Source organism: Corvus kubaryi, unplaced genomic scaffold (assembly GCF_017639235.1).
Source record: "Corvus kubaryi isolate FWS band 111438036 unplaced genomic scaffold, C.kubaryi_AGA036_p1.0 133, whole genome shotgun sequence".
In the NCBI taxonomy this organism is placed as follows: Eukaryota; Metazoa; Chordata; class Aves; order Passeriformes; family Corvidae; genus Corvus; species Corvus kubaryi.
In genome coordinates this window covers 35360285-35387188 of record NW_024580667.1, presented here as the reverse complement: position 1 = coordinate 35387188, position 26904 = coordinate 35360285, and the positions used below count along the sequence as shown (strand labels likewise).

The 26904-nt window shown below is 40.8% G+C and overlaps 1 protein-coding gene across 5 annotated transcripts in view; it reads left to right on the top strand.

Annotated features, from left to right (window-relative positions):
* FARP1 (FERM, ARH/RhoGEF and pleckstrin domain protein 1) overlaps positions 1-26904 on the top strand; it is a 204294-nt gene that overhangs the window by 133546 nt on the left and 43844 nt on the right. For 4 of the 5 annotated variants that reach the window (XM_042043434.1, XM_042043406.1, XM_042043395.1 and 1 more), the window contains 11 exons: positions 1181-1285; positions 5707-5749; positions 6855-6933; positions 9363-9460; positions 14787-14901; positions 16065-16212; positions 19339-19434; positions 19955-20118; positions 21749-21817; positions 22561-22636; positions 24287-24524. In XM_042043434.1, coding sequence (XP_041899368.1) covers positions 1181-1285; positions 5707-5749; positions 6855-6933; positions 9363-9460; positions 14787-14901; positions 16065-16212; positions 19339-19434; positions 19955-20118; positions 21749-21817; positions 22561-22636; positions 24287-24524 — 1231 coding nt within the window. The remainder of the gene's footprint in view (positions 1-1180; positions 1286-5706; positions 5750-6854; positions 6934-9362; positions 9461-14786; positions 14902-16064; positions 16213-19338; positions 19435-19954; positions 20119-21748; positions 21818-22560; positions 22637-24286; positions 24525-26904) is intronic. The other variant, XM_042043425.1, reaches the window with a different exon arrangement.

The window sequence follows — 26904 nt, the reverse complement described above, 5'->3', positions numbered from 1 at the left end:
GGTGGGATTGAGCAGCTGCCCACTCTCAAGTAGGCTGTGGGTATGGGCACTGCCTGGAGGTGCCAGGATGTGGGCTTGGGCTCAGGCTCAGGTTTGGGCCAGGTCAGCTGGTCCGCCCACCTGTAATGGTTGTCTTTTCTTCACTTGGTTACTACTGTTTTATTTTATTCTTACTATTTACTGGGCTGAAAGGGAAGGGGCCAGTCTGTAGGTTGAATGCAAGGCCAGTTCTCCAGGATGTGATTGGTCTCTTGTAACAGCGGGGTTTGTGCAATTTAGTGGGTTATTATTTGTTCTGAAGTGAGTATAGACCTGTGTTTCAGGGCCTCTTGAGTTAAAATAGCTGCATTTGTCCAAGGAACAAAAATATTTGATTTCACTGATTGGCCTTTTTATACAGAGACTCTTTTTTGCAGAAGACTTGCTGGTGAACTGCAATTTATAATATTTTCTGCAGGTGTGGGTTTAATGGATGGGCTGATGAAAAGAATCCTTACAATCAGCAGAGTGGTGGCTCTGGGAGCTAATATTGGGCTAGAACATCTGGTCTTTGTAGAGGGAAGGCTTTCAGTGTGTTTGACTCCTCCAAATTACTTGCCAGCTCTGCCCGCGTAGCACAGACAGGCTGGGAGCAGCCTCAGTGCCTCCCAGCAGGAAGCTTGGGATAAGCCCATATGAAGTCAGAGCCCATCTGAAGTATGAGCCTGTTGCATATCAAGCAGTGTCCAGCAAACCCTCGGTCCTTGGTGTTTTGTATGACAGGTCTGCTGCTGAATGTCCTGGTTTCGCTGCGTTGTACACAGATGTGCACTGCCTGACATGGCTTGAAGGGCCTTGGGATAAAATAAAAAATCACAGTAGAAATTAGCCTTGGTAGACATAAGAAAATTATATCCCAAGTCCCCCTCTTCTACATCTTCTATTTCATGGTACTTTTCCCTCAAAAAATAAAAATGCACTGAAGATGGATTCAGAGCTGCCATCCATGGATTGATGGATATATTCTTTAGCTTTAAAACTAGTGTAATTATTGTCAACTGCCCTGTGGGTATGGTTGTAATAGCCACTGATTTTGTAAACAGTTTTGACAGTGTTATTTGCTGAATAATTAGTTAGCATAATAATTTTTCTGCCAATTAAAAGCATCTTTGTAACCCCAGGCTTTGTTTTCCTCTTACAGCAAAGAGCTCCAGGGAAAGTTTTGCATGATGCTGTTTGCAACCACCTGAACCTTGTAGAAGGCGACTATTTTGGCCTTGAATTTCCAGATCATAAAAAGATGATGGTATGTAAAAGGATTAATGTTCAGCTGGTTTTCATCTGTATGCACCCAGTATTCTCTCCTTCTGCTCCTTACTTGTAAGATATATTTAATCCTCAGTCTTCAAAAGGGAAAGGACTTTAAAAAAAAATAAATGTTCTTGCCTATTGGAGTTGAAGAAATGTTTTTAAGACCTGATTGTTCCTGTCAGATTTCATCTGCGCTGAAAGTAATGGCTAATTCAGACACAAGATGGGAAAGCATTTTGTTTTTCAAAGTTGCTGTACAGAATTCAAAGGCAGAGCCTCAACTCTTGGTTTTATAGTTCTGATTGATTTGGAGTTCAGAAATAAATTTTCTCTGCTGATAGAGAAGTTTCAGTGGTTGTGATAGAGTTCATGAAAAACATTATGGGCAAGAAAAGGGATAGATAAAATGTAACAAGGTTAATAAAAAGGAAAGCAAATCCAAGAACCCCCAAAAACTGATGGAAGTCCTTTCTGGGGAGCTGTGTGGCACAGGCAGGTGTCCTGGTCCTGACACTCGGGAATCTGAGATCAGCTGCTGGCAACATTCAGGCGCTGCCCTACCAGTATCATGTAGCAGAGAAAGCCATAGGCTAACAACTTCTTAGTCTTTCTTCTTAGTGACTTTCTTTTTGAAGTTTATTTTATTTTACTTATCGTGTAACCTACTGGCATGTGTGCTAGTTACCTGGACTGCTTTGCCAGTACATTCTGATATACATTGGATTTCATGCCTGTTAGGTGAATTTTGCACCAGTAGCCTGGATGACCTAAAGGAGATGACTTTGGACAACTGTTAAAAAAAAAAATCTGTGTTCTTTCCATCGAGCTAAAATATGCATAAGGAACAATATTTCTTAATGAAATGAACAGTAGGAATGTCTTGTCTGTCATGCCTTAGTACAGGCACAGACATTAGACAATAGACATTAAAACAATGCTAGTGGTCATAGTGTTCTAGGCTAACTATAATTAAATAGGAAATTTTTTTTTAAATGGATGTTAATCTTTAGAAGGGATCTACTTCACAGTGTGCTCCTGGAATTACATAAAACACAGTTCACTAAAAGGGTTAGTATTCTGCCAGATACCCTTGGCTAGTGCTCGAGGTAACTTGAGAGCTTAATGTAACTTTTCTAAACAGTGCAACTGTACAGTACCATTGCAGCAGAGGGTCCAGGTAGCCATGTTAATAATGACATTCCAGCATTACTGGTGTATGTATGTAAAACTGAAACAAATCCTAACATCTTTTGTACATAAAGTTGCTTTTTAGTGTTCTAGAAAATAGAGAAGGTCATTTGATCAACCTTCTCTACTTCACAGGTCATTAAGCTTTAAATAGATGACTGACGGAGTTTTGCTCAGAGACCTGAAGTAAACTAACAGTTTTCAGTCTTGTGAAAACAAAGTGGTTTATTTGCTTGAGGCAGAACACAGGAGAGATTGAGGTGCTGCCACCGCCCGAAGCCCTCACAGTGGCAGGAATTGACTGGCTGGAAATATGTCCAAACAATCACAGTGCGGGGTGCAGGGCTCTGATGAAGAGGAAGGTGATGAAAACCCCCTAAGCCCTGTGCCAGTTTGACCTGAAGGAAAATGCCTCCATGCACTGAGCATTAACTCAGCTGGCCCCTACTCTTGCAAAAGGGAGTACTAGCCAAATATCTGAGAGCACCAGTCCATGTTTTTGCTGGTTGTTCCAGTCTCTGCTTCTGAAGAATGAGGGGCTCCACAAACCTTGCCCATATCTAGTCATCTGTGCCCCAAGAAGGGTGAAATTCAGTGGAATTAATGCCTTCAACCACCTGAAAGCAACTCACAGAAACTGAAGCAGAAGATTTGATTATGAATTGTTGTTTCAATGTGGAGCAGCACTCTGAGAGTGTTATTTACACTTAAATTATTGTAACCAGTTTATATGATGCATTGAGGTGAATGTTCCCATGGGATTTAAAATTTTCTGAGCTTCATAAGGGCCATAATGTAGAACTCAAGCATTGTGCAAGTAAAAAACCTTGCAGTTAATGGTATGTCTGAGAAATAAAATACTCATGCATATTTTATGTTCATATCATCTGAAGAGAATGAGTTGCTTTTGCAGCGTAGAGTGCAATGTAAAAGGAAAAATAAATATTTAGAGCATATTTGTTTGGATGTAATCATATGTATGTGAAGTCATATATTCACAATTTGGCTGTGTTTATTTCAACATGCAAGGCTCCAGACCTCATATCTGACATGTTGACAGTCAGGTTTCGTGGCAGCTGTATACATTCAAGCATGCCATGCTTGGAGCAAACAAGATCTGTATGGGAGATGATTGTGGAGGGTCTGAGTGCTCCACTTCCTGCTGGGACAAGGAGAAAAACAAGGCACTGTCGCCAAGCCTGGGGTTTCACAGAGTTTCATCACACTTGATGTCTGCCCCAATTCTCCAGCTGCTGAAATCTGGTCACCATCGTGGAATGCCAGCCTTTGTTTAACAAATAAAAAGTCTAGCCTTGTAGTTCTGGAGAAAATGAAGAACATTAATCTTAATTAAGACTTAATTAAGTTTTCCTTTCCAGTTTATAAACCAGTCTCAGACTGATGGTGTTTAGATACAGTGTGGGAGCTGCATGATGCAGAAGTTTTGATTGCTTGGGTTTGATGATAGTTGGTGACATTGTTGTTTTGACCCACCTTTCTCACTACATGCATTCAGTACACAGATTTGCAGTATCCAGCAGTCTGTTCAAGGATGTTATAACTTGCTTGTAGGATGGCTGGGAAAGTAGAGAAAGGAATGGTGCACTTGTGTGCTCATGCTGTTACCATAAACCACCTCTGGGGAGAAGAGACATTTCTTTCTCTCTTTTTTTTGGTTTTTTTTTTTTTGGCATCAAGTAAAACACGTTATTCTCATAATCTTGTAAATTGGCTGTTTCATATTCAAGATGTCTTTTTTCTCTCTCATTAAACTTGGCAAAGCCCCTGACCTTTGTTGCAGATTATGTACACGCGAACTTCCAGGAACAAAAGTTTTGAGTTATTCAAGTGTCAAAGTGTGTCAGGACCAGTTTAATGTAATAAAAACTGTATTGCTGTTCCTGGATAACCAAATTTCTTTAACCTCCTAAAAAAAGAAAAATACTTTTCTAGACTGAGAAATGTAAGAAGAATTCAACTGAGTAACATTAGTGTATGAGAAAGGGCAGGGCCATGAGGTGTCTGCTAATTGGAATTACTCATATTAGCAATGATAAAAATGGCACATGGCATTGGAGCAGTTAACAGCAGTGACACAGGCCTGCTCCTGTCTGGCTTCTCAGGTGATTTTAGGGAATGGATATTTTGAGTATGTTTCAGTCTCTGCATAATCTAAAATTATTAAAGGTCGAAGAAGTAATAATTTTAATACATACTCTTTTTCTAGAGGAGGACTCCGTTAATTTGGCTTTTAATGTCTTTAACCTTTGTGGTGGTTGTAGGGTGTTCTTCCACAAATTCCAGATGTCTTCAAGGGAGGCCCTGTGCAATTTAGTGAGATAACAAAATATAAATCATGGGCATGGGTAGTTACCAGTTGAGGACTACGACCTGTCTCCAGGCCCTGTGACTCATCTGGCTTTTACCTTCTGCGTGATTGTCCCTTGGCTTTCTGTAACGTTTTGCCCCAGCCTTTCTGACTTGAAACTGCAGGCTGGGGGGATAGGCTCTCAAAACTGTATTTCCCCCCACTATGTCGCTTTTGAAAGCTGAAAGACCCACACACTGTCCTAGAAAATGGGTTGTCAAGTGAACTACCACCTTGTGCTGTTGTCTGCTTTACACCTGTGATCTGAACAGCCACTCCTTCTGCAGGTGGTGGGAGGGAGGCTGCTTTATCTCCATGGAGCTCAGCAACGGAGCTCCGCATTTATGCCCAGACCGCACACTGGGATTCCTATTAGGTCCCCCATACCAGGAGGCTGCTGCCATCTCATTTCTCCATTTGTCCAGCATTCCCAGCCTCAAAGGCACGGAAAACCTCCATTCACTTCCCTTTCTCAAGATTAATCAGGGTTTGGAACTCAATGACTATGTAAGACTGTCTTTTCCTGAACTCCTCATTTCAGCTGCTCTTTCCACAAAATTAATGGTTCCTGACCACATGTTCTGTGATTGTTGGTGTCTGAGACAAGTGAGGGGGAGATTTCCTCACTGTTTCCCAGCTCCCTGAATCTCTACTGCTTTGAAAGCTGTGCCCATTAACAGTGCTGTTTCCTGAGCATCTCCCAGAATTTCGGGGAGAAAACCCACCATGTAAAATTAAGGAAAGCATAATGACCACACTGGAAAAAATAAGTAAGTAACTGATAATCTTGGTATTGTAATTAAAAATGCTCCTCTGGAAGTTTGTCTAGAGATGATAACACCACCTTCTTTTGTTTTCAGGTGTGGCTCGATCTTTTGAAGCCTGTTATGAAACAGATTAGAAGTAAGTACTTCCTTGTTGACATTTCGTTGCTCAGTCTGAGAGTACTTGAATAAATTAGGACTCTGTCGGTTGCAATCTTTATGTTCTCAACCTTCTGCACTAAATTTTGTTGGAATTATTTTTTTGTTTCCAGCCTATCCTTAAAAGATGCACCTGTGAAGTTATGTCACATGAGCATATGAACGGGCTGACCCCACCCCATAGGAGGCTGGGGTTTAGTCAGTCACTAGAAGAGGCACTAGTGGCAATGGAGGGAACAATTTTGTAGAGAAAAAGAGGGCAGTAAAAGAAGGACTAAAGGAACATACATTGCTGACTGGTAGTAGCAGGAATCAGAATGGAAGAAAAAGAACAGGAAAACTTTATTCCTGGAAAGGAGCTAGCAGATGTATTACAATTGTATGGGACATTGCTGCAGAACCTGGGACTGTTGGAGACCAAGAGAAGGAAACAGTTGGGATATGGGAAGTTACAGTGGGTGGTGGGAAAGAACAGGAAATTGTAAATAGCCACCAGCTCTGGAAAGAGTAGAAGTGAACAGGAAAGGTTCTGGTTATTTTGTTTCTCTGTCAAATATCACCCAAGTTCTTAATTCATTGAGCTTTGCCATTGAGATTCAGTTTTTCTAGGTGCTTTTCTGGTCATATTAGTCTGAGTGTGTGCTCTGGCACCTCTCCCTCTCACAAGACAGGGACGCAATGATCCTTTTGTCACTGGTCATACTTGTAAGAGTTGGAATGAATGTGCTGTTCTTAAAACAGAAATAGTAATTTGCTAGTCAACTTAAAAAAGTGGAGTGTATTTTAGCTCTCTCCTGTTCTGAAACAAGAAGAGTAGATACACATATATTTTATTGGATCAACTGATGTAATTACTAAAAACGTACTTGGTTTTAGCAGAATAGCCCTTGACCAAGTTATTGTTCTCTTTTATTGTGTGTGAATTTTATTGGGCAGTTTCCAAATATCCTGCATACCAACAAAGGACAAGAGGTTAGCATGTCAGTATGCACTTCAGGTTACACGAATCATCCCTTGGACATCATTGTGCATATTTGGCCAGCATGTTATTGATGTTTGTTAACTTCCTGTGACATTTTCCCTAGGACCGAAGCATGTTGTTGTAAAATTTGTGGTAAAATTCTTCCCACCTGACCATGCTCAGCTGCAGGAGGAACTGACAAGGTTAGTAGCTGCATGACTATTTCTTCTTGTTAAATCTCTGATGGACAGAGGGGAGAGAACATTGAATTTGAGATGACTGGGTGAGGATTAATGACTGCCTCTTACTTTTAGCTTGGTATTATTTGTCCCAGCCTTGAATGCACCTGAAAAAATGGGCCCTAAGATTCAGCTGCAGTCTGTGCTGAGAGGTTCTGCAAAGTCCAGGAGTCTTTTGCCTCCTTGGATATGGAGTCCTGGGAGAGCTTTACTAATCCCAAGAGAGGTCAGTTTGGCAACAGAGTTCTCTGTTTGGCATGATCAAGTCATGTATTGGCACCCTGGGGTACCCCTCTGCCAAGGGACATGTGTGACTCTGCACCCTCATTTGGGGGAGAGCTGTTTTCTGTGAATTGCCAATTTGCAGCAGCATTGGACCCTGTCTGTATAGCCAACACAAGTGCCAAAGGTTTGCACAGGTGGAAGTGTGACTTTGGAAATGGAAAAATGCAAAGGAGAAGGAATAAAATGAAAAATAAGAATGTAGGGAAAGACACGTACATATGCGGACAGAGTACCTTAAATACTAATGCTTAAATGCTTTTCAGTACATTTCAAAAACTTCATTTAAGCTTTGAATTTCCCACTGTATTGGCACAAAGAGTCCTATTTTTCTGTGAGTAAATATGTGTATGAGAGACCTGTTAAGGTTCTTTGTCACTATCAGGTCCTTCCTTTATGGTCAGAAGCATTGTTTTGTCTTTTCACTCTTTTTCTGGTCTACAGTATCACTAGTTCTTAATTACATGTTTCTGTTCAGATTCAGAATTTTCACTATTAGTTTTTATTTTCAATCTTCTCACAAGACAAAGTCCTCTTTTGCAAAGAGCTCTGGTGTCCTTATGACTTGTATTATAAAGAACAAGTCCACTTCTGTGATGTTCTGTTTATCTTTGTCATGTTTTATTTTGGTAATAGAGCATTGGAATAAAAAAATATATATTGATATCTCTTGATGGCCTAGAAAGAGAAAAGTAGAAATGTAGGGTAGGAAGAAGGAGTATTTACTTGGTAAAGACTAAAGAATAAAAGAGAGAGTAAAAAGAATAAAGGGATGAATGAAAACTCAAAATGTGATGTTATTAATGAAACATTCCTGTTTCTGAATAGATATTCTGCATATCAGTTTCTTAGTATGTGAACTGTAAATTAATTTTTGGTGATCTCTCTCTGTATCTGGAGATGTGTCTGTTAATCCTAATGACTTTTTATGGTTAGATTTTAAATATGTATGCTAAGGGACTTGATATATACACAGCAATGTGTAGGATGTGAAAGCATATACACAGGGAACTGCTTCATCACTTGAAGAAGAGACTATAAGATTTTTGTACTGTGTTCCTCTACCAGGGTGAATTTTGTATGGGTAGACAGATGTCTGCAGGTTTCAAAAGGACATTATGTAGATCTGCTGTATTATTTCAGTTTGTACATATGTGGTACTTTTCCATACTCCTCAAATCAGCTTGTCCTTTTCATTTAGTGTACCTACATCTTCTCATTCAGAAACTCACTGTTCAAATGAGAGCTTTTCTCTAAACCTATAAAAATCTGGTCTTACTAAAATTATTGAGATCCTTGTATGAGTTCTCCAGAGGAGCTGCAGCCTTTGGAAGGCTTGTTAAGGTGTGTCTCACCACTTCAGGTTTCAGACCAGCTGTAGGAGAAATAAATGCCCATTGCTAGCTTTTTTGGGTTTTTTGGAGGGAAGAATTGGATACAGAGTGGAACTAAGCCATTTCAATTTCTGTTGAAGCTAAAAGAAATTTAAATTTTGAAATAATGTCTTGGACTTCTGTTGTCTCAGCATTTAAACTGGCAATGTAGAATTGCCCTGCATGGGTGAAATGGTTTGGAGGCAATGTTAGAAAGGGCTGGTACATGGACAGTGCAGATATTAGGGCCACAAAGGTATCAGAGCTAGCTAGCTAGCTAGAGTTGTTTGATCAAGATTTTGTGCCTCATTCCCAAGTGAGAGCCAAGGTGGAAGTTTAGAGTTCACTTTGTATTCTACAAGAACCAACTGAGAACTCTAAATCACTGGTTTATCTGTCATTTCTTCATGGTTAGAAGCAGCTGCATTATCTCTTGCCGAGGACTTAATAGCTGTCACATTTGCTAGCACTGTCATATCTTGTTGCTCTGGTTCCAAGGGAGGGAGGAAGAGAGAAAAAGAGAGTTATCTTGGTTTTTCAAAGCAGCCACCATGTACAGCTCTAATGGCAGTAATACAGTATCTGTTGGGGTTTATTTAGCCTCTAAACTTAGGTAATTCAGATCACTTCTGTAGATTCCAAAAAGTGAAGGGAACGTGCAGTCAAAGCCAGAGCTGGTATATTTTCCCCTCTTTCCCTCCTGCTTTGTGTAACTCTTTGTTCACTTTTGTTTTGCAGGTACCTATTTGCACTGCAAGTGAAGCAGGACCTGGCACAGGGAAGGCTAACATGTAATGATACCAGCACTGCCCTCCTAATCTCACATATAGTACAGTGTAAGTTCTCTTTTTTCTTCTTTCCAGACTGATAAACAGGATGATTGGCTGGACATGCTTTGCAGGGTTACCTGTTAGTAGCTGCTGTAGGGACAGTTTTAAGCCATATGGATAATTTATTGTACTTCTGTATAATGGTGTTCAAATACAGATAATTTACTGTTTCAGATAAAGAAGAGTTTCTGGTCTCTGGATTTGAATTTTCAAAGCATTTGATGGGCTGCCAAAGATGATTTAAAAAGTAGACTTTGCAGGCAGTGGCAGACATTGAATTCTGCTGAAATCCCATTTTATTATACTTTGCATCATATCAGCAGGGTATTCAAATTCCTGGAGATCTGTATGCTGTCTAGAGAATGTAGTAAATAAACATGCTTAGAATGCCAGACTAAATCACAGTCCTAAGAGGAAACTGATAGGGAAGAAAAGAAAACAATCGATTTTAAACCCCCCCCCCTTTTTTTTTTAATTGCAAAGTATGCATAATAACACTGTCCAGCAGAATCATACATTAATTCTGTTCATGACATCAAAGCTTCTTTTAGCTTCCACATCACTTGAAAGACAGTATATGTTTTCCCTTTCAAAACTTTATGGATACTCATCTTGAGAATAACATTAGGAAAAACCACTTAGCAGCAAGTATAATGGTTGTAATAGATGTTGTTTTGAATGATCTTTGTACAATTCAGTATTGTGTACTTCCACTGTAATGCTGTTGTATGGAAATTACAGTCAAAGGCATTTGGAAGCTCTTTGGAGGTGAACAGATAAATCTCAAGATCCTTTGTCATAGTCTGTTAGAGTGTTAGGGCGGTTTCTCATCAACTGCTGTTGGAAAGGCAGGTATTTTGTGGTACTGTTTGCTATGGTCATTATTGACCAGTGTGACTGAGTAGCAGTAAGAAGCTGTGAAATTCTGTAGTCCTCATACCATTTTAAAATTGAGTATTTTGGCAGCACAGACTTAAAAAAAATGAAATCCTTGCCTAGTGAGATTTTTGTCTCTTAGTTTTTCCCGTTACAGTGTCCAGCAATCCAGCTGTATTTCTTTTCTTGGTTAAGCTAGTTCTGACTTTCTTTCATCTCAGGCAATAAAAAAAATCTTGATCATTTGGGGAAATTGAGTCTCATTTGCTAAACTGCATTCCAGGAGGCTGAGTTTTCCTACTAAATGTCTGTGCACCAGAGAAAATTGTTGAGGAGTGGACACCCTAATGCATGTGTCTCTCTTCATTTGAGGTATTGCTTTCTGATCATATTCTCTTGAGCACTTATACTTTCTATGCATTGTTTTCCTTATTATCTCTGCTTGGATCCTATTTCATGTCTTACTTGGACCTTTTTAATTACTAAAGTTCTTCACTGAGCTGTCTTCAGCTCGGGAGTCCAAACGGTTCAGAGTGCAACTGCTAGCTTGTTTTCCTAATGCAACAGCATAAGAGGATAAAATATAGGATGTCCTTTCACCTTTACAAGGTGTCTGTGTCCCTCTGCTCCACAGTTAAACTCAAATTTAATTCCATGGATTTTCAAAATTCCTCCATTACACACCTGTGCAGGCTGGTGAGAAGCACTCATTTCCAAGGTGTGCAGAGTGGCAAATTATCACCATTGCTCTTGTGCTAATGAGATGCGTTACATTGTTGGATTATATAATTTTCTGCGGTTTGCTTGAAGTGATCATGGTGCATTTGAAATTTCTGTCCCTTTCACTTGTGACTTTGAGGTGCAGAGTGATTCTGAACTGGGATTTTAGGGCTCAAGTAGTACTCTCCTTAAGTGGTAAGCCTAGAGCAAGGTAAGCTACTTTTGTACTGAAAAACAGAATCTTTTCATTGTGTCAGAAGAGAGAGAAGAGCTTCATCATGCAGAAGTGAAACAGTGTTCACAGAATCTGAACTGCCATTTTGGGCAGAGGGAAGTTGTGCTTCATGGTGCACCTGAAGTGCTTCCCCTCCACGTCTCCTGACTGTAATCTGGCCTCTTTTTTTGCTGTTCATGATTTTCCCCCTCTCCCTTTTTTTGCATAGGAGTGTTTGCTAGAAACCTCTGCTAGAAGTTTGCAGTTGTCTTTTTTATTTGTCCGTCTTGTATCTCATGAACGTTTTTCTGTGAAAATTTTCTCTGGCAAGAGTCTATAGCTATATCTTACCTGCATGGCTGTCTTTATTTATTTCGTCCCTAGCTTATTTTTCAGTAGTAAAAAAAATATGTATTTTTCTGCAATAAAAATCAAAGTAAACAGATGATAAGAGTGATGGTGTCAAAGGGGAAAGATTGAGAATGCAGGTTAGTTATTGTATGTCTTACTAATGCTGTGCCAATGAGCAGTTTCCATGGGGAATACCTTATTCCAGGAGGCCCATATATTATGTATGCAAGCTTATGTCAATGCTATAGACTGTTACTTATCATAAAATCATAATATGACAGCAAATAGGTTTCTGCTAAATTAGCGTGTATATTACAGAATGAAATTTATATTTGAAACACTCAAAAATACCTTAAAAGCATTGTAAAAAGTGTTAGAAGTGAGAGGACACTTGGGTACTGCAAACGATGCAGTACAGTGAGTGTGTGATGTATGAAGGTGGACTGACCATGAGCTAGCGTGTGCCCAGGTGGCCAAGAAGGCCAGTGTCATCCTGGCCTCTATCAAGAATAGTGTGGCCAGCGTCAGTGTCACCAGGGCAGTGATTTTGTGTCCCCCTGTACTCCGCACTGGTGAGGCCCCACCTCAAATCCTGTGTCCAGTTTTGTGTCCCTCAGAAAGACACTGAGGTGCTGGATTGTGTCCAGAGAAGGTCAAGGAAGATGGGGAAGGTTCTGGAGCACAAGTCTTATTAGGAGCAGCTGAGGGAGCTGAGATTGTTTAGGCTGGAGAAAAGGAGGATTGGGTGGGCCTTATTGCTCTCTACAATTGCCTGAAAGGAGGGTGTAGCCAGGTGGGGGTTGGCCTCTTCTCCCAGGTAACTAGTGATAAGACAATAGGAAATGGCCTCAAGTTGTACCAGGGAAGGTTTAGATTGGATACTAGGAGAAATTTCTTCATGGAAAGAAGAAATTCAAGCATTGGAACAGGTTTCCCCAGGAAGTGGTGGAGTCACCATCACTGGAGGTATTTAAAATAAATGTAAATGTGGCACTTGGGGACATGGTTACAGGTGGACTTGGCAGTGCTGGCTTAGCAGTTGGACTCAATCATCTTAGAGGTCTTTTCCAAATGAAGCAGTTCTATGATTCCGTGGTAAGAGGAAAAGAGCTGAAATACAAAGCGTTAGACATACCAGAAATGCTAATACAGGCAGAATACAGCATGATGTAATGCACTTGCAAGGTAAGTGATGGAGAAAAACCATCAGCAGTATAAACAAGTCTTTGGTTAAATCACATGAAAAGATTTTAAAGAATAGTTACATGTGAGGCTGACAATATTTACAATATAACTTCCTCTCATTCTCAACGGAGTGCTACTAGAAAGTCATTTAAGGTGGAAAAGGAGGGTAAGAAGGGAAGTAAAAGCTTGTTGAGTATGAGGTCAGAAAGAACAAATTCAGCAGTAACTTAAAATTAGACAATTTTGATAATGGGTAATGGATTAGCAGTCAAAAAATGCTGAGAACATTTTAGAAATCATGTAGAGGTGGAGAAAGAGTCTTCTGTACTGTTGACTCTGAAAAAAGCCCTGCAGGAGGTGTGTTAAGCTCATCTGTGTACACAGACATAGGGGTTTTGAACTGCATTTTGAAGAATCCAGGCCCATGTTATTTGAGGTGTTGCAAACTTAGGTGGGTTTATGGCTTCAGTAAAGAACAGAAACTTGCCTTTTATTTGAGTCAGGATTAAAAACAGACCCTGAAGATTTGTGAGTCTGGGATGAGTAAAATTGGAAGGAGAGAGCTGTTTCTGAGATGGGGATAAACAGGACAATTTTAAAAAAGGAAATTCTCAAAGGTTCTGTAGTATTTCTACCGTTTTAAGGAATGATTGAGAACAGATGGGGTGAATGAGGGGGTGGAAATCAGAGAGTCTCAGCTTTCAGCTCTTTTCCACCTCTGACCTTCAAAGCAAAAAAATGTCATCATGTGTCTGCAGGCAGTTTGGGTCAAAAAAGCTACTGCTCTGTCATTCTTAGATGCTTTGGTTCCTCATTTTCAGTGCCTACACAAGGCTGTTGCTTTCCCTCTGCATTTAAGGTATATCTGATCCCAGTTTGCAGAAATACAGCATTTTAAATGTGCTCTAAAACCTTTCCTCTTTCTGAACATACTTAGTTTGAACAGAACTGGATTAATGGTTCATTTACATGGGCGGAACTGGGGTGAGGATGAAGCAGGTGTATCTGAGCTTGGGTCTGTCATATCCTCGGTCAACTGTGTAGCAACATGTCTGACTGCAACCTGCATTTAATTTGAGGGCACTGTATTTTAATTTCCCTGGCGTTGCCAAGGTAGCAGCCTTTGTTGCAGCGATGTTGCTATTACTCCATCAGGTTTGCAGGCAGAAGCTGCTATGCCTGTTCAGTGAAAAAACTAATAGCAAGACTCAGAGACATTCCAAGAATAGCAGGCAACAAGATAGTAATTTGGCACCCACAGATAGTTTGCCTGCCCCTCACCCTCACACCTGCCATAAAAAGGAAATTTCACTGAATGGGCTGCAAAATGGAAGGTGGGTGTGCCATACTGTTGCACACACAGTGTTGAATAACTGCAACAGATGGAAGCAGCTTTGAGGAGGAGGAAGACAGAATGTGTCTCATACTGCTGCAGAATTAGAGGAAGACAAATGTTTCATAATCCCATGAGGTGGATTACAAGCCTGTGTTCGAACAAGCAAACAGAACCATCTTCCTGACTTTCTCTCAGAGGTTACTGTGTGGGACATGGGTCTGGAGAGGAAGCTGGTGTTTGGCTGCTCCATGGAAAGGCAGCTGAGCACCATGAGAGAGTGTGAGAGAGATGGATGAGTTCTGCTCAGTTAGTGCTGCCCTCTGTGTTACCCCTGCCCTTATCCCCCACACAAGTAAAGGTAGCCCTGATGGCTTCATCTCTTCAGTTGACATCCAACAACTTACTTGGTTGTGGTAGATGGGAGAAATCCTTGGGCTTCTTCTCTCATGTTGAATACTAACACAGAAGAGAAGAGAGTAATGTGTGGAAGATAATGTAGTGGGAATCTGAATCATAAAACCATGACACAGGTTGCAAGGAACTACGTTTGCTTCTCTGCCCTCTTCCCAACTGTCCTGGTCTTTTGGATTGACCAGATTATTTAGATGCAATAAAATGTTTTAATAGACTTCTCTTAATATTCTCCACAGCTGAGATTGGGGATTTTGATGAAACCATAGATCGTGAACACTTAGCGAAGAACAAGTATATACCTCATCAAGAAGCACTAGAAGACAAAATCATGGAATTTCACCGTAACCACATGTAAGACTTTTTTGGTTTTATTATTGGCCTTCTTTTTCTGCAGAGTTGTTCTAACTGTAAGTATATGCTAGATCTGAAGTACAAAAGAGGTCTGGACCTCTGAGTTTCTCAAACATTGCTTCTCAGAAACTGTTAAAGTCTATGAACTTTCTGAAAGTTACTCTTGCCTTTTTCCCATCGTCATAACAAGATGTTCAAAGCGCAATTGATTCGATATTCATTCAAGCATGCTGTTATTTTACAGTCTATTTCATACAAAATGCTTCACTGCTGATTTTGTGCATGCAGGTATGATTGCAAATCACGACTGATCAGTCAGGCACTTCTGACAGTAGTCTTTTGTTTTCAAGGACACAATGTTGCCTTTCAACCTTTCTGTGCTGTATTTTGAGATAGGTTGAAGAAGGGGTTTAGTGATAGTTTTAGGTAAAGCACAGAGTACTTGCAGAATTAGGGATTTGGGGGAGCAGAATTCAAGATGATAATGCAAATTGTATCCTAATGTCTGGAGGAAAGACCTGTACTAGGAAGAATATGAACAGAAGTACCAATAAGGCACAGAAAAGTATTTTTTAGCTGTTGAGAACACTTCAAGATGTGAACAGTTTCATTTTTGAGCTAGGTTGAATAATAGGTGAGTGGTAGTGATTTCTGCGGCAGTAATAATCAAAGCTTTGCGTAATTTCATCACAATTAATGTGGTGCTTATAGCTTCCCAAGATTTATGGTAAGGTTTTAATGCCTCCTGTTTTACTTCATTGTGGTATTACATTCCCTTTTACAATGAATAGCATCATTGCATGCTTCCAGTCATGATTTTTTTTTAGGAATATGGCATGTTTTCCAGTGGAAAAAACAAAGGGAGGTAGTAAATTCTGTTAGAGCTAATGGTTTGAAATCTAGCTGTATCAAGTGTCTCAGAACTGGAGCAGTCAAAATTTGTAATAGACTGTAAAATCTGTGTGTTCTTTGATATTTGTTTAGAGTAAGTTGTTGTTCTAGCTGGTACAAGTCTGGGGACGTAGCAAAAAACCATACAGATACTATACCTCTGACAGTTTTCAGTCTCTTTGATCAAATGTCTCTTTGTTCTCTGGAGGACCTCTTGATCTCTATTAAAAGGTGCGACAAGCTTGTGAGTGTTCTCTGTTTTCTTTCTCAAGGGGACAGACACCAGCAGAGTCTGATTTCCAGCTTTTGGAGATTGCCCGTCGGCTGGAGATGTACGGGATACGCTTGCATCCAGCCAAGGACAGGGAGGGGACAAAAATCAACCTGGCTGTTGCCAACACAGGCATTCTGGTGTTTCAGGTTAGAGCTGCTCGGGACGTGATTCTGTACTTCATAAAGCAGAGAGATTTCTGACAGCAGTAAGAATGCAGGAACTCAGCCATGTACGTCTACAAGTATTCAGTTGGGAAAAGGCAGGAACTTCCAAAATTTTTTCTAGGAATGATCTTAAACCTGTTGTAGCTGCATTAGGTCCTGCATTAGGTAGGGACTCCTACCTTATGTGAATATGCAGTGTAGAGCCCCATCTGCATCCACAATGTGCTGTTCAAGATGCAAACTGGGCCGTGGCTCACAGTTTGCAGGTTGGTTATGCTGGCTTCTCCTACATGTAGGAGCAGGTAGGTCTTGCAGGCATAGTGCGTATTAAATGGGTGAGAAGCAGAGACAAGTAAAACAACAGACATCTGGAATCCATGCAGAAGGATGAAGGCAGTAAATATAAGCTCTCTGTAGTGTTACTTTGTTAGAATTCTTACAATTTTCTTGACCAGCCTTGGCCATTGTACCTTTGCTAAATCCATGAATCTTACTTCCTTCCCTTAAAGATCCGAAGTGTTTTCCTTCTGTTTTTTTCCTGTCCTTTCCTACCCCAGTCAGTCTAGTAAATATTCATGAAGCATCGTTAGTAAATTTATCAAATTCTCATTCTGCTGTTCCCCTTAGATAAATAATAAATTGGGCTTTTACAATTGTGAAGCTACAGGTAGTCAGCTGGTGTCAACTGCTTTCACTTTAGATGCTTACCTCACTCTGTGTTAAAAACAGTCAGTAAGCTGTTCTTCAAAATATCCCTTTTTACAATTGTCTAAAAAGACTATTAATTTTAACATTTTGACTATAATCAAAATACTAGTATTTCCAGCCTTACAAAGTACTTTGAGTCCTTTCATAAAGAAAAGTAACAGCAACAAACAAGTCCAGAAATGTCTGACCCAAATGCTGTGAGATCAGAGTTTAAAATACCCAACCAACCAAAAAGAGGCAGCAAATTAAAAAGATCCCTGATCTTTTTAAGTGAGGTAGTAGTAGAACCCCAAAACTGAAGCATAGGTTGAAGCATGAGAACACTAGGATGTTGTTAGAAACGCACGTAACTCAAGCAATTGTATGTTCGGGCCCTTCCCTGAGAGAGGTATCTTTTCAGCTTTTTACCGGCTAGCGCTCGTAGTTCAATGCCTTAGAAAGCCTCGAGCAACCTAGAGAGGTAGCACGGGCAATCCAGCATTTCAGTAGCTCTAAAATCGGTACCTGTATCAGCTGCAAAGCTGATACCACCAGCAGAAGCAAAGAGGGAGAAATATAGCTCTCTGCTCGCCTAATTTCCCGCAGTTAGATGCTTTCAAAAAGAAACAGGCGACAAGAGACGCTCGCAGAAAGAGTTGCAAAGCCACAGAGAATGGGCCCCGTCTTGTGCCCTTCTTTTATTGGGAGAAGGGGAAAGGGGCGGACTGGGGGCGGACCCGGGGTGAGCGGCCAATCAGACACTGCTGAAGAGTCTGAGTTACATTTGGCTTTGCCTTGCTTGGAACAAAGGAGCTCAGAGCACATGGCAGAGGCAAGTGTCTTGGGGAGGGGAGGGGAGGGGAAGCTCAGAACAGGCAGCAACACTTCCCCTGCTCCCCCACAGCATTTTCATCAGCTGAATTAATGAATTGCCAAGACTTATAAATTAAGACTGTCTTCAAGGTGGAAGTATCTATCCACAGAAAGCAGCATGGACCTCAGAGTCCCAGCAGACAGCTGGGAACCTTCCGTAAAGTGTAGCTGCAGGTTGATGGCCTGAGGGTTGATTTGTCAAGGTCTGAAGTCATCTCTTCTTGACCTAATGTGTTTGGGACTTCCAAAACAGTTTTGTTTTGTTTTCAAAGTTTCTGAAAAGCTTGGAAATTTTACTGGGTCAAGCTCCAAGACTGAATACTGAAAAGGAAGTCGGGCCCTGACCTGCTGGAGTCTGCCCAGCAATTGGCGTCTGTCACTGGGCTTAGGGTGTCCTTCAACCACTTTATAGGTCAAGGGCTAAGTTCTTACTTTTATTTTGGTTATAACTGATAGAAATTGAAATATGAGGATCTCCTTAGAATGACCCCAATGAAAGTAAAGGTTCACTCACAAACGGCATAAGCTGTAGTCAGACTTATTTTAAAGTCTGCCATTTATTTAGAAATCAGTGTCAGTGCTGCTGATTATTTTAAGTAGATTAATTATGTGATTCTAAGACAGCTGGCTGACTTAGCAGAGATCATTACACTGTCATTACTCCTACATCTGTCTGGTGATGGCACCCAAATCAATGTGGTTTTCTGCATTTAGCAATCCTGTAGTAGTTCTCTGAAACTTCTGTGCTGTGCTCTAGGAATACTTGTATTGAAGTCTTCATTGAACAAACTGCTGTAAGCAATATTTTAAAATAACACCCCCATTACCTGCTGACATAGATTAAGAATGAAACTTCTGAAGGGTAGGGGCTAATGATGTAGTGGCAGGGAGTTGGAATATTATGAAAATAATTTCCTTCTTGCTGCTTGCTTATGGTATTGGTTGCTTTTTCCCAGAAAACCATTTTGTGGCTCTTCAGAGACAAATAATTTGTTTAGATTGCTTTTGCTTCTGGTACTCCCTATGAAAGGTCAAAACACACACAGTATTTTGTACTTCCAATACAAAACTTGTAGTTTTCCACAGTTAAGCAATATTTAAAGGGATATTTGTTTTGCGCTGCAGACACACAAAGAGGGAGGAAATCTACTTCATCAAAGTGAGGTGACATGTCTGCATTCTTTGTCACTGGTGGAAATAGAGTGAGGCACCGTTGGAAGGTGATTTAGTCCACAGAAAATCTTGAATCTGCATAGTGGCACAAGATAGCAGAATCTGGTGCACTCTGTCTTGTGATACTGGGTTGGATATTTTCACTGTAACTCACTATACCTAGTCCTGTATTGCAAGAGTTTAACCATAAGTGCCTGCCTTCAGTCATAGCACCAGATGTTTATGGTTTGCATTACCAGAGGAAGAATTATAAGAAGTACCATCATTTCAAGTTAAGTGAACAGATGATTAATTTATGACAAGCTTTCTTTAGTGGTTTAGATTTTTCCATTCAGATCTGAAATTATTAAACCCAGCTGGCTTTGTTCTCTGTAGGGTCACACCAAGATCAATGCCTTCAACTGGGCTAAGGTTCGAAAGCTGAGCTTCAAGAGGAAACGTTTTCTTATCAAACTACGGCCTGATGTGAATGTAAGTCCTTGTTAGGAATTGATGAAGTTGACAAAAGGTTATTTGGTAAATTTCTACTCACAGATTGCACGTGGTTTTTATCACCTCATGAATACTTCAATTGCTTATGTTCACTGTTGGTACTGTGCACATCAACCTGGCATCTCTGGTGAGCAGTCCTAGCAAAGGACATGTAAACTGAATCAATCATAATAGAATGTCCCAGAGTCATCTTCTGGTTGTGACTTTGGTACTCTATCAATTCTTAAGGTATAGCATGTAAACAACTTCTTCTCATTAACATTCAAACCACTGCTTTATCTCTGTCATATTTGTCAGTGAAAGGAAGTTTGAGCAATAGCTTTGATACTGACAGGCAGACTGGTGATGTCTCAAAGTTGGAAGGATAGGGCCTGTTAAGCCTGAAAGCCAGTAAGTTGGGAAGAAGCTTTTTTTTTAGCGTAGCGCCTGATTTGTCAATGCATTTCTCTAATCTATGTTGCTTACCAGCTTACGTTGCAAATGCTATCCCAATTTTCAGAGTTCATTCCAGGACACCCTGGAATTCCTTATGGCCAGTCGAGATTTTTGCAAGTCTTTCTGGAAGATCTGTGTGGAGCATCATGCCTTTTTCAGGCTTTTTGAGGAACCTAAACCAAAGCCTAAACCTGTTCTTTTTTCTAGAGGTTCTTCATTTAGGTTCAGGTAAGACATGCATTTTTTCTACCTTTGTTGCCTCTCCATTTCAAAATCACATCCATAATGGTCTAGGATTAAACCTGTTATTTTCAGCTCACCTTCTTTACATTGTAGTTTGCTCCTTTATATTTTCCATTCCATCTTCTCAGCCAAAACACTGCAAAGAACACTGTAGGGAAAAACCCTGCATTAATTTTGTACTAGCTGTTGCAAAGTAGCTTTTTGGAGGTAAGGTATAAAGTATATAGGGTCCAGATGGTTTTGCGTAAGAAAATTCACCTGTGTCCTAAGCAACACTAGCTAGTAATTTTTTGGGACTCTTTGAATCCTCTGCTCCTAGGATGGGGTCTTTCCTATGTATCAGAGTAGAGATTTGTATTTTTGTTGTATGTCCCTGTGGTAAAACCCATCTCTATGCAGTTAAAAGCAACAAATTGTCTTTATGCTGAGACATTTATGCTTGCAAAGGATTTATGGGAGATGACCACCTCTGCTAAGACCAGCTCTATCTGCAGTATTCTTAGAACTGTAGGAAAGCTTTTAATAATTGGGTTACTGTGTTGGGTGTTTTTTTTCCTTACACTGGCAGAAGCATCATTGTAGATATTGCATTGTGTATGCCAGGGGGAAATCCTTTTATTCATACAGTTTATTTTGTTTGTGAAGCTGATACAAGCTGTACAGCCATAAATGCTCTTTGCTGAAATGAATGATGCACTCTAGATGCCTTGTGCAAGAACACAGTGTATATATAGCCATTCTACCTCTCTTCCCACTTAGTTTGCTGCCTGCAAAGTAAATTAATTAAGATGGAAGGACCTATTTTGGGTAAACAAGATATATAACTTGTTACGTTTCTGCCTCAGTATATAGAAAACTGTAGGTGCATTCAACTTCCCTCAGGCTTTGGAAAGCAGGTTTTAGCCACATCCTCTACTCACTGTGAACTGTTACTACATTCAGGAACTTCTTCAGGCCCTGAAAGCCTCTAATGAATTGGAAGAATTTGGCTCTCACTTGATCATTCTTGAGGTGTGGGTTTCCTGTGCTGCTCTCAGTTTGCTTTGGAGTTTATAGCTTTGCACAGTAGACAACGCTGGGCATTCTCACTGCTTCACTCACACCCTGTAGCAGAAGGGGAGAAAGGGATTTCCAGCCTAAATCTCTGCAGAAAAGGTGTGTTTTATAGTAGCAACTAAGTCATGAAGTGCATGTCAGGAGGTTTCATCTTGGTTCCAGGGTTTACTGATATCAGATAAAGCTGGCATTTGACTAAAAAGGATTCAAGAATATATTAATTAATGAGAGGAAAGCTTAACCCCTGCTTCACTTTCCATTGTAGTGACTTCCCAGTAATGTAGGACCCTATAGGGCCCACACAACTGAATTTAAGCAGTTCTGAAATGGCATCAAAAAGTAGCTCCATAGCAAAAAAAATGAGGCAAGTAACATGCAAAATGGTAAAAATCTTTGTGTATCTGACCATGTCCCCTTCTGTATGATCTTAACATGGATTTCTGCTGATAGTGACAAATACTTTTCTGGTTGCTGTGGCTTTATATGCAAACCAAAAAACATGTTTATGATGGCCAGGTGGTATATTGTATTAAATACTTTAACTCTGGTTTTCTTCCAGTGGTCGGACTCAGAAGCAAGTTCTTGACTATGTTAAGGAAGGAGGGCACAAAAAAGTGCAGTTTGAAAGGTGAGAGGAAATAAATTAATTATCCAAATATGTTATAATCTAAGAAAAGTCATGATTTCCAGTTAGTTATATTCTGTGATCTTGGTATCAGTCCAAGGAAAAAATTCCTTCTCTGCTGGTTTGACAGCTTATCATGTGTAATATCCCCATGGTCCTGAATGTTTTGGCAGAAGTTTCATAACTTATAGTTCACTAGAAATCAGTAGTCTTCAATCGTTTTTTCAGCAATGAGCGTCCTACTATCACAGGTAACTTTCTCCCAATTTGATTTGCACCCTCTTTGCTGGGATTTGGTTAATGTATGTGAACAGACATACTCAGCTCAAAATAAAACTGAAAGTAAGAAAAAGTACAGCCCAGCTCAAGGGAGAGGTCTCCAGGGAAACTGAAACTCTTCCAGCTTGCTAGAGCCAATTCTGTCTGAACTCATTATGCTCATGGTGAGCTCAAAGTGATGGCCAAAATGCCACAAAGACCATGACAACAGTCCATTGCTTAAGGTTCATGCTTACCCGATAGACCATTTTGCTTCAGTGCTTCTCCCTATTCTTACAGTGGTAGGCTTGCAACACATAACACATTTAAATTTTACAGAAAGGAGGAATGTTATTCTGTTTTGGAGCAAACTTTTATGAAAGCTGTTATTCAAAGGTTTTGTTTTAAAAGAGGCATGTCTCTTGATTCCTGTTTGTAGAAAAAAAACCCTGAAATAGCTCTTTACGTGATTTTCCTTTTATCTCCAGGAAACACAGCAAGATTCATTCCATCAGGAGTCTGACTGCACAGCCTTCAGAACAGCATACAGAGGTGCCAAAACAAGTCAGTGATGTTGATGAAACCCTGGAAATGAAATCCTTTTAAGCATTTCTTGTTAGATTACCCTCCACTGATTGCTGTTTTGAAACCCTAGGAGCATAGTTTTCTGCTCATTTACCATTTAACTGGGAGCTAAGGAGCCCTGGGTGTTATAAGCTTTAGGTTCTGCAGAGTCAAACAGCATTGCTTACAGACAACCAGACAAATATAAATGGTGAGCTTGTCTGAGCTGTACTAATGACCATCTGAAAAATTGCAACCCTCAGTGTTGCTGCCAGGGTCCTAGGTTGTAGCTGGCTATTGCATTTGGGGGAAGTGTAATTACTTTTCTTCGCTGGGAGGTCTTGGATGCCCATTTTAAGGTGTTAGGTTAGTATTAACAAGGGAGGAGAACAGTTAATTCCTCACAAAAATTGCAGCTCTGGCCTTCTAAGCCAGTATCTCTGGTAGATACCAAATGTATTTATCTTATGTTGATAGCTGCTATGTGTTAGGAGTTCACAAGTCCAAAAGCCCAACAGTCTGCAGCAGCTGCTAGTTCCCAGGTCCAGCTGGTAGTAAGGCTGACCATGTATTCACTATAGGCACCCACATGAATACACACATACAGTGCATGTACACACAGCCACACATGTAAACACAGAAAACAGCACTCCCACGAGCACAGACAGTGCCAGTGGCCTCACCCTCTTCCACTCTTTGGCTCTGGTCTCTCCAGTTGCTGGCATCCCAAACACACCAAACATATGGGCTGATGGCTCTCCTGGGACAGCCTTCAGAGGAGACAGATGAGGAAGCTGCATTTTCCTGACTCGGTTGTTGTGGTTTCTCCACCTGCCAGTGTTCCTCTGTGCTAATCTGTGTCTGTGGCGGTGAACCTTTGATCACGTAACTTTGTGTTAGGTAGAGCTTAAATGTCAGGAGCAAGCTACTAGGTTAATGCATTTAAGAATGCTACCTGAACCATCACCTTCCATGCCTCACTTCCTTTTGATATTCACAGGCTCTCTCCTTTCTGCAAATTCAGGAACTTCAGAGAAATTCGTTGTAGATGGGGCCCATTTCAAATAGCCTGTAGCATTTTAATGTTGCTAAGACAAGCTCAGGTAGATGGAGCATGGCTTCTGGGCAGAAAAGCCAGTCTAAGAACTGGTGGCAGGTGTGCTCCAGCAAGTGAATGTGGGGTGCTCAAAAGCCCACACATGACTTTTCTCCTGTATCTAAGTAGGCTGTGCAGAATTTGTCTTATGTTTTTGTCTTTTCCTCCAACTTCTCAGAGTAGTGTGAACAGGTTGATGTTCTTAGAGTGTTAATGGCTGCCTTAGAGCATGGTAACACCTCAAATACCCCTTATTTCATTATCACTGCATTATGTCTGCCTTCTCTTTCCTTGTTTAGCCTATGTATTTTTTTTCTGTTCTTCAAGATCAGAAACCTCTTTTTTAAATTCTAATTATTTGAGGCTTGGGTTACCTCTTCTGTTTTCAAGAGATTCCTATGTTGCTGCAGATGCAGTGCAAAATTCTTGTGTGTAATTACACGTAGCCTTTTCCCTCTGGCTCCCGTCCCTCCCAAACCTCTCTCCTCCCACCCTCCCTCCCCTTTTGTCTTTTCCTTTGTGTCCCCCTTGCCTTCCCTCTATTATCATTCCAGAGTGCTAGAGCTTATGGAGACAACAATGATGCTGCAGCAGTACAGAGCTGCCGGCAAGGAAAGGAGTTGAAAGCTTCAACAGAAGACACTGGACAGCACAAGAGCCCTTCCTTGAAGAAGAGTCCAAAGGAAGGCAGAAAGGTGGATGGAGCAGTGGTCTCAACAGTGGAGGAAGAAGAGGAGCCTGCTAAGGATAGGATGCAGCAGAACAGACCTCAATCACAGCAGCCAAGCACAGGTCCAGCTTCCAGGGCTGCTCATGGCAGCAGCACCTCCATTCCTTTCATTGACTGCAGTGATGTAGATAGCGAGTATGATCTCCTCAGAGGACAAATAACCCGGTCATATTCCCAAACAAATGACAATTATGAGGGTGATTTGACCAGTGGTGCCTATATTCACTACAGAGATGAAAATCGCAATAGAACTAGATATAGGGATTCCTCAGCTTCTCTAAAGTCTTCCCAGTATCTCTCTGAAGAGTACCTTGATGATAACACAGCTAATCTCTCCTTCTACACTGGGGGAAGCCCCAGGATGCCAAGGCATAGCTCTCTGGTTGACGAAATGTTTAGAGGCCCGGGGAGCCGTAGTCCGCTGGCCACTCCATTGCCTCCCAGTAGCAAAGAGTCAAGCCCTAACATGAGCCTGAGTAGAACTGGCTCTCAGGGTTATGTCTCAGAAAATGGGCACGACTGCAGGGTGAGGACCGGGGAGGAGGACAGCCATGAGTATTGCCGATATTCTCCAGGTTCTCAACGGCCTCGTGCACAGAAAACCCCAAATCTCTGCAATAAGTCAGTTACAGATCCATTTATCCTAAGCCAGATATCCTCAAGCCCTGGGCAGGAGTATAGATCAGAGAGATACTGCAAAGGAGGTGGGGTGGCTAAGATGTCCTCTCCAGGAGGCAAAATGATGGCCAATGGTATGCCAGTGGGGGCACAGTCAAAGCAAAGCCCAGTCATGCAGTCTCTGCGTGCCAGTGGCATGATGGATCACATGGGTGCAATCCAGATGATGGAGGGCTCCACCAGCAGTGGGACGGAATCCAGTGATTCTGACTCAGAAGTCATTAACCCCTTCACTCACCCCCTGGTGTTTGGAAACCCTGTTGTGCTGAGCTCGTCTCCCATGCCTAGAAATAAGTATTCCTTTGGAAGCCTTCAGCTTGATGAGGAGGTAGAGGAGGATGTTTCTGTTGGCCTCAGTGATGAAGATGGTGTGCAGGTCTTCAGCTGCTAGGGACCAGGGTGTATGAGACCAGGGGATACTGTGATTGCTCACTGGAGTGGTTGCATCTCCTGGGGCTCATGATGAGTGGCTGGTAATTATTTCAGTGCATGGGCTATTTCAGACATTATTGTCGTACAGACCAGCCAGAGGGAAAGGATGCTAGAACACAATAATAAGTCTCAGTGATGCTTAACAGTTTGCGTCTCCTCTGAAAGGCAGGAGGAGAGGAAAATTATTACTGATTTAGATACCTCTTTATACAGTCACTCATTCTTTGTATGAAGTCATGTTTTAGGTATGCGTTGTAGCTTCTTTGATATTTGACTAGTTATTTTGACAAAACAAACAATCAAATCAAGTAGGTACATTGTGCTCTTTTGTATGTCTATTACAATCCTTTTTCTCTCCCATATAAGGAGAGCAACTTATGAGTGCCTCAACAGAGTTAGGAGAAAAAAAAACAAACTTGCGGCCAAATGCAGGCAGCTTGATGTTCAAGACCAAGACTTGTTGAAATCTTGAAATATGCTGGAAAATTTTTTCACAGCAAGAATGTCTGGTCTACTCATCTTCGTAACTCATTTTATAATAATCTGATGAACTGAGGGTACAAATCAGGCATGTGTAAGATAACGGTATTGTCAGGAAAAATGACAGTATTGTCTTTTTCTTCAGTGAGTTCAACAGGCTGATTTGGTGATGGAGGTTTTGAAACTCCAAACTCTTCTTTGGGCAAGAAAGAGAACAGGATGAAAGATACAATTCAAGTGAAAAAAACTTTGATCAAAACAGTTCTAATGAAGAGTGGTATGAGTATTACTTGCAAGGCAATCCCTTCTATCCTTTATCAGTTTAATATAGAGATATATTGCAAGAAATTTTTTAATCACTTATACTTCCAGTGAAATTATTATAGAGACATCAAAGTTCTGTGGTCAGTGGTTTGAAGATGGTGGTTGTTTAATTTTATTTTTTGCTTTGATCACAAAAGATCTTTTATCTGTGCAGGATCCAATTACTCTGTCGTAGGCTACTTTTTTAGTAGTGCCACCTCAGAAATTTTTCATCCACAAGAGAATGATAGGAGTAACTGTGTTCCAGGCTGATTGTCTTCTGTTCTGTCCACAGAGTGGATATGGGCAAAAGGACAAAGAGACTAATTCTGTGTATGCTTCCTTTTCACAAGCTAAAAGTATTGAGAATTAAGGTATCCTGATAAAATCTGATTTTAGTTTCTCCAAGTTAATTAAGAAAATCTAGATGAAAGGTCCTCTGCGTGGAACGTGTCCTATAGTTATTAGATCTGGGAGACAAGATGTGCTCTTTATGGTTGGCCTTATTTTTAACTTTTATATATTTTTCTTGTGGAAGAATGGAAATAA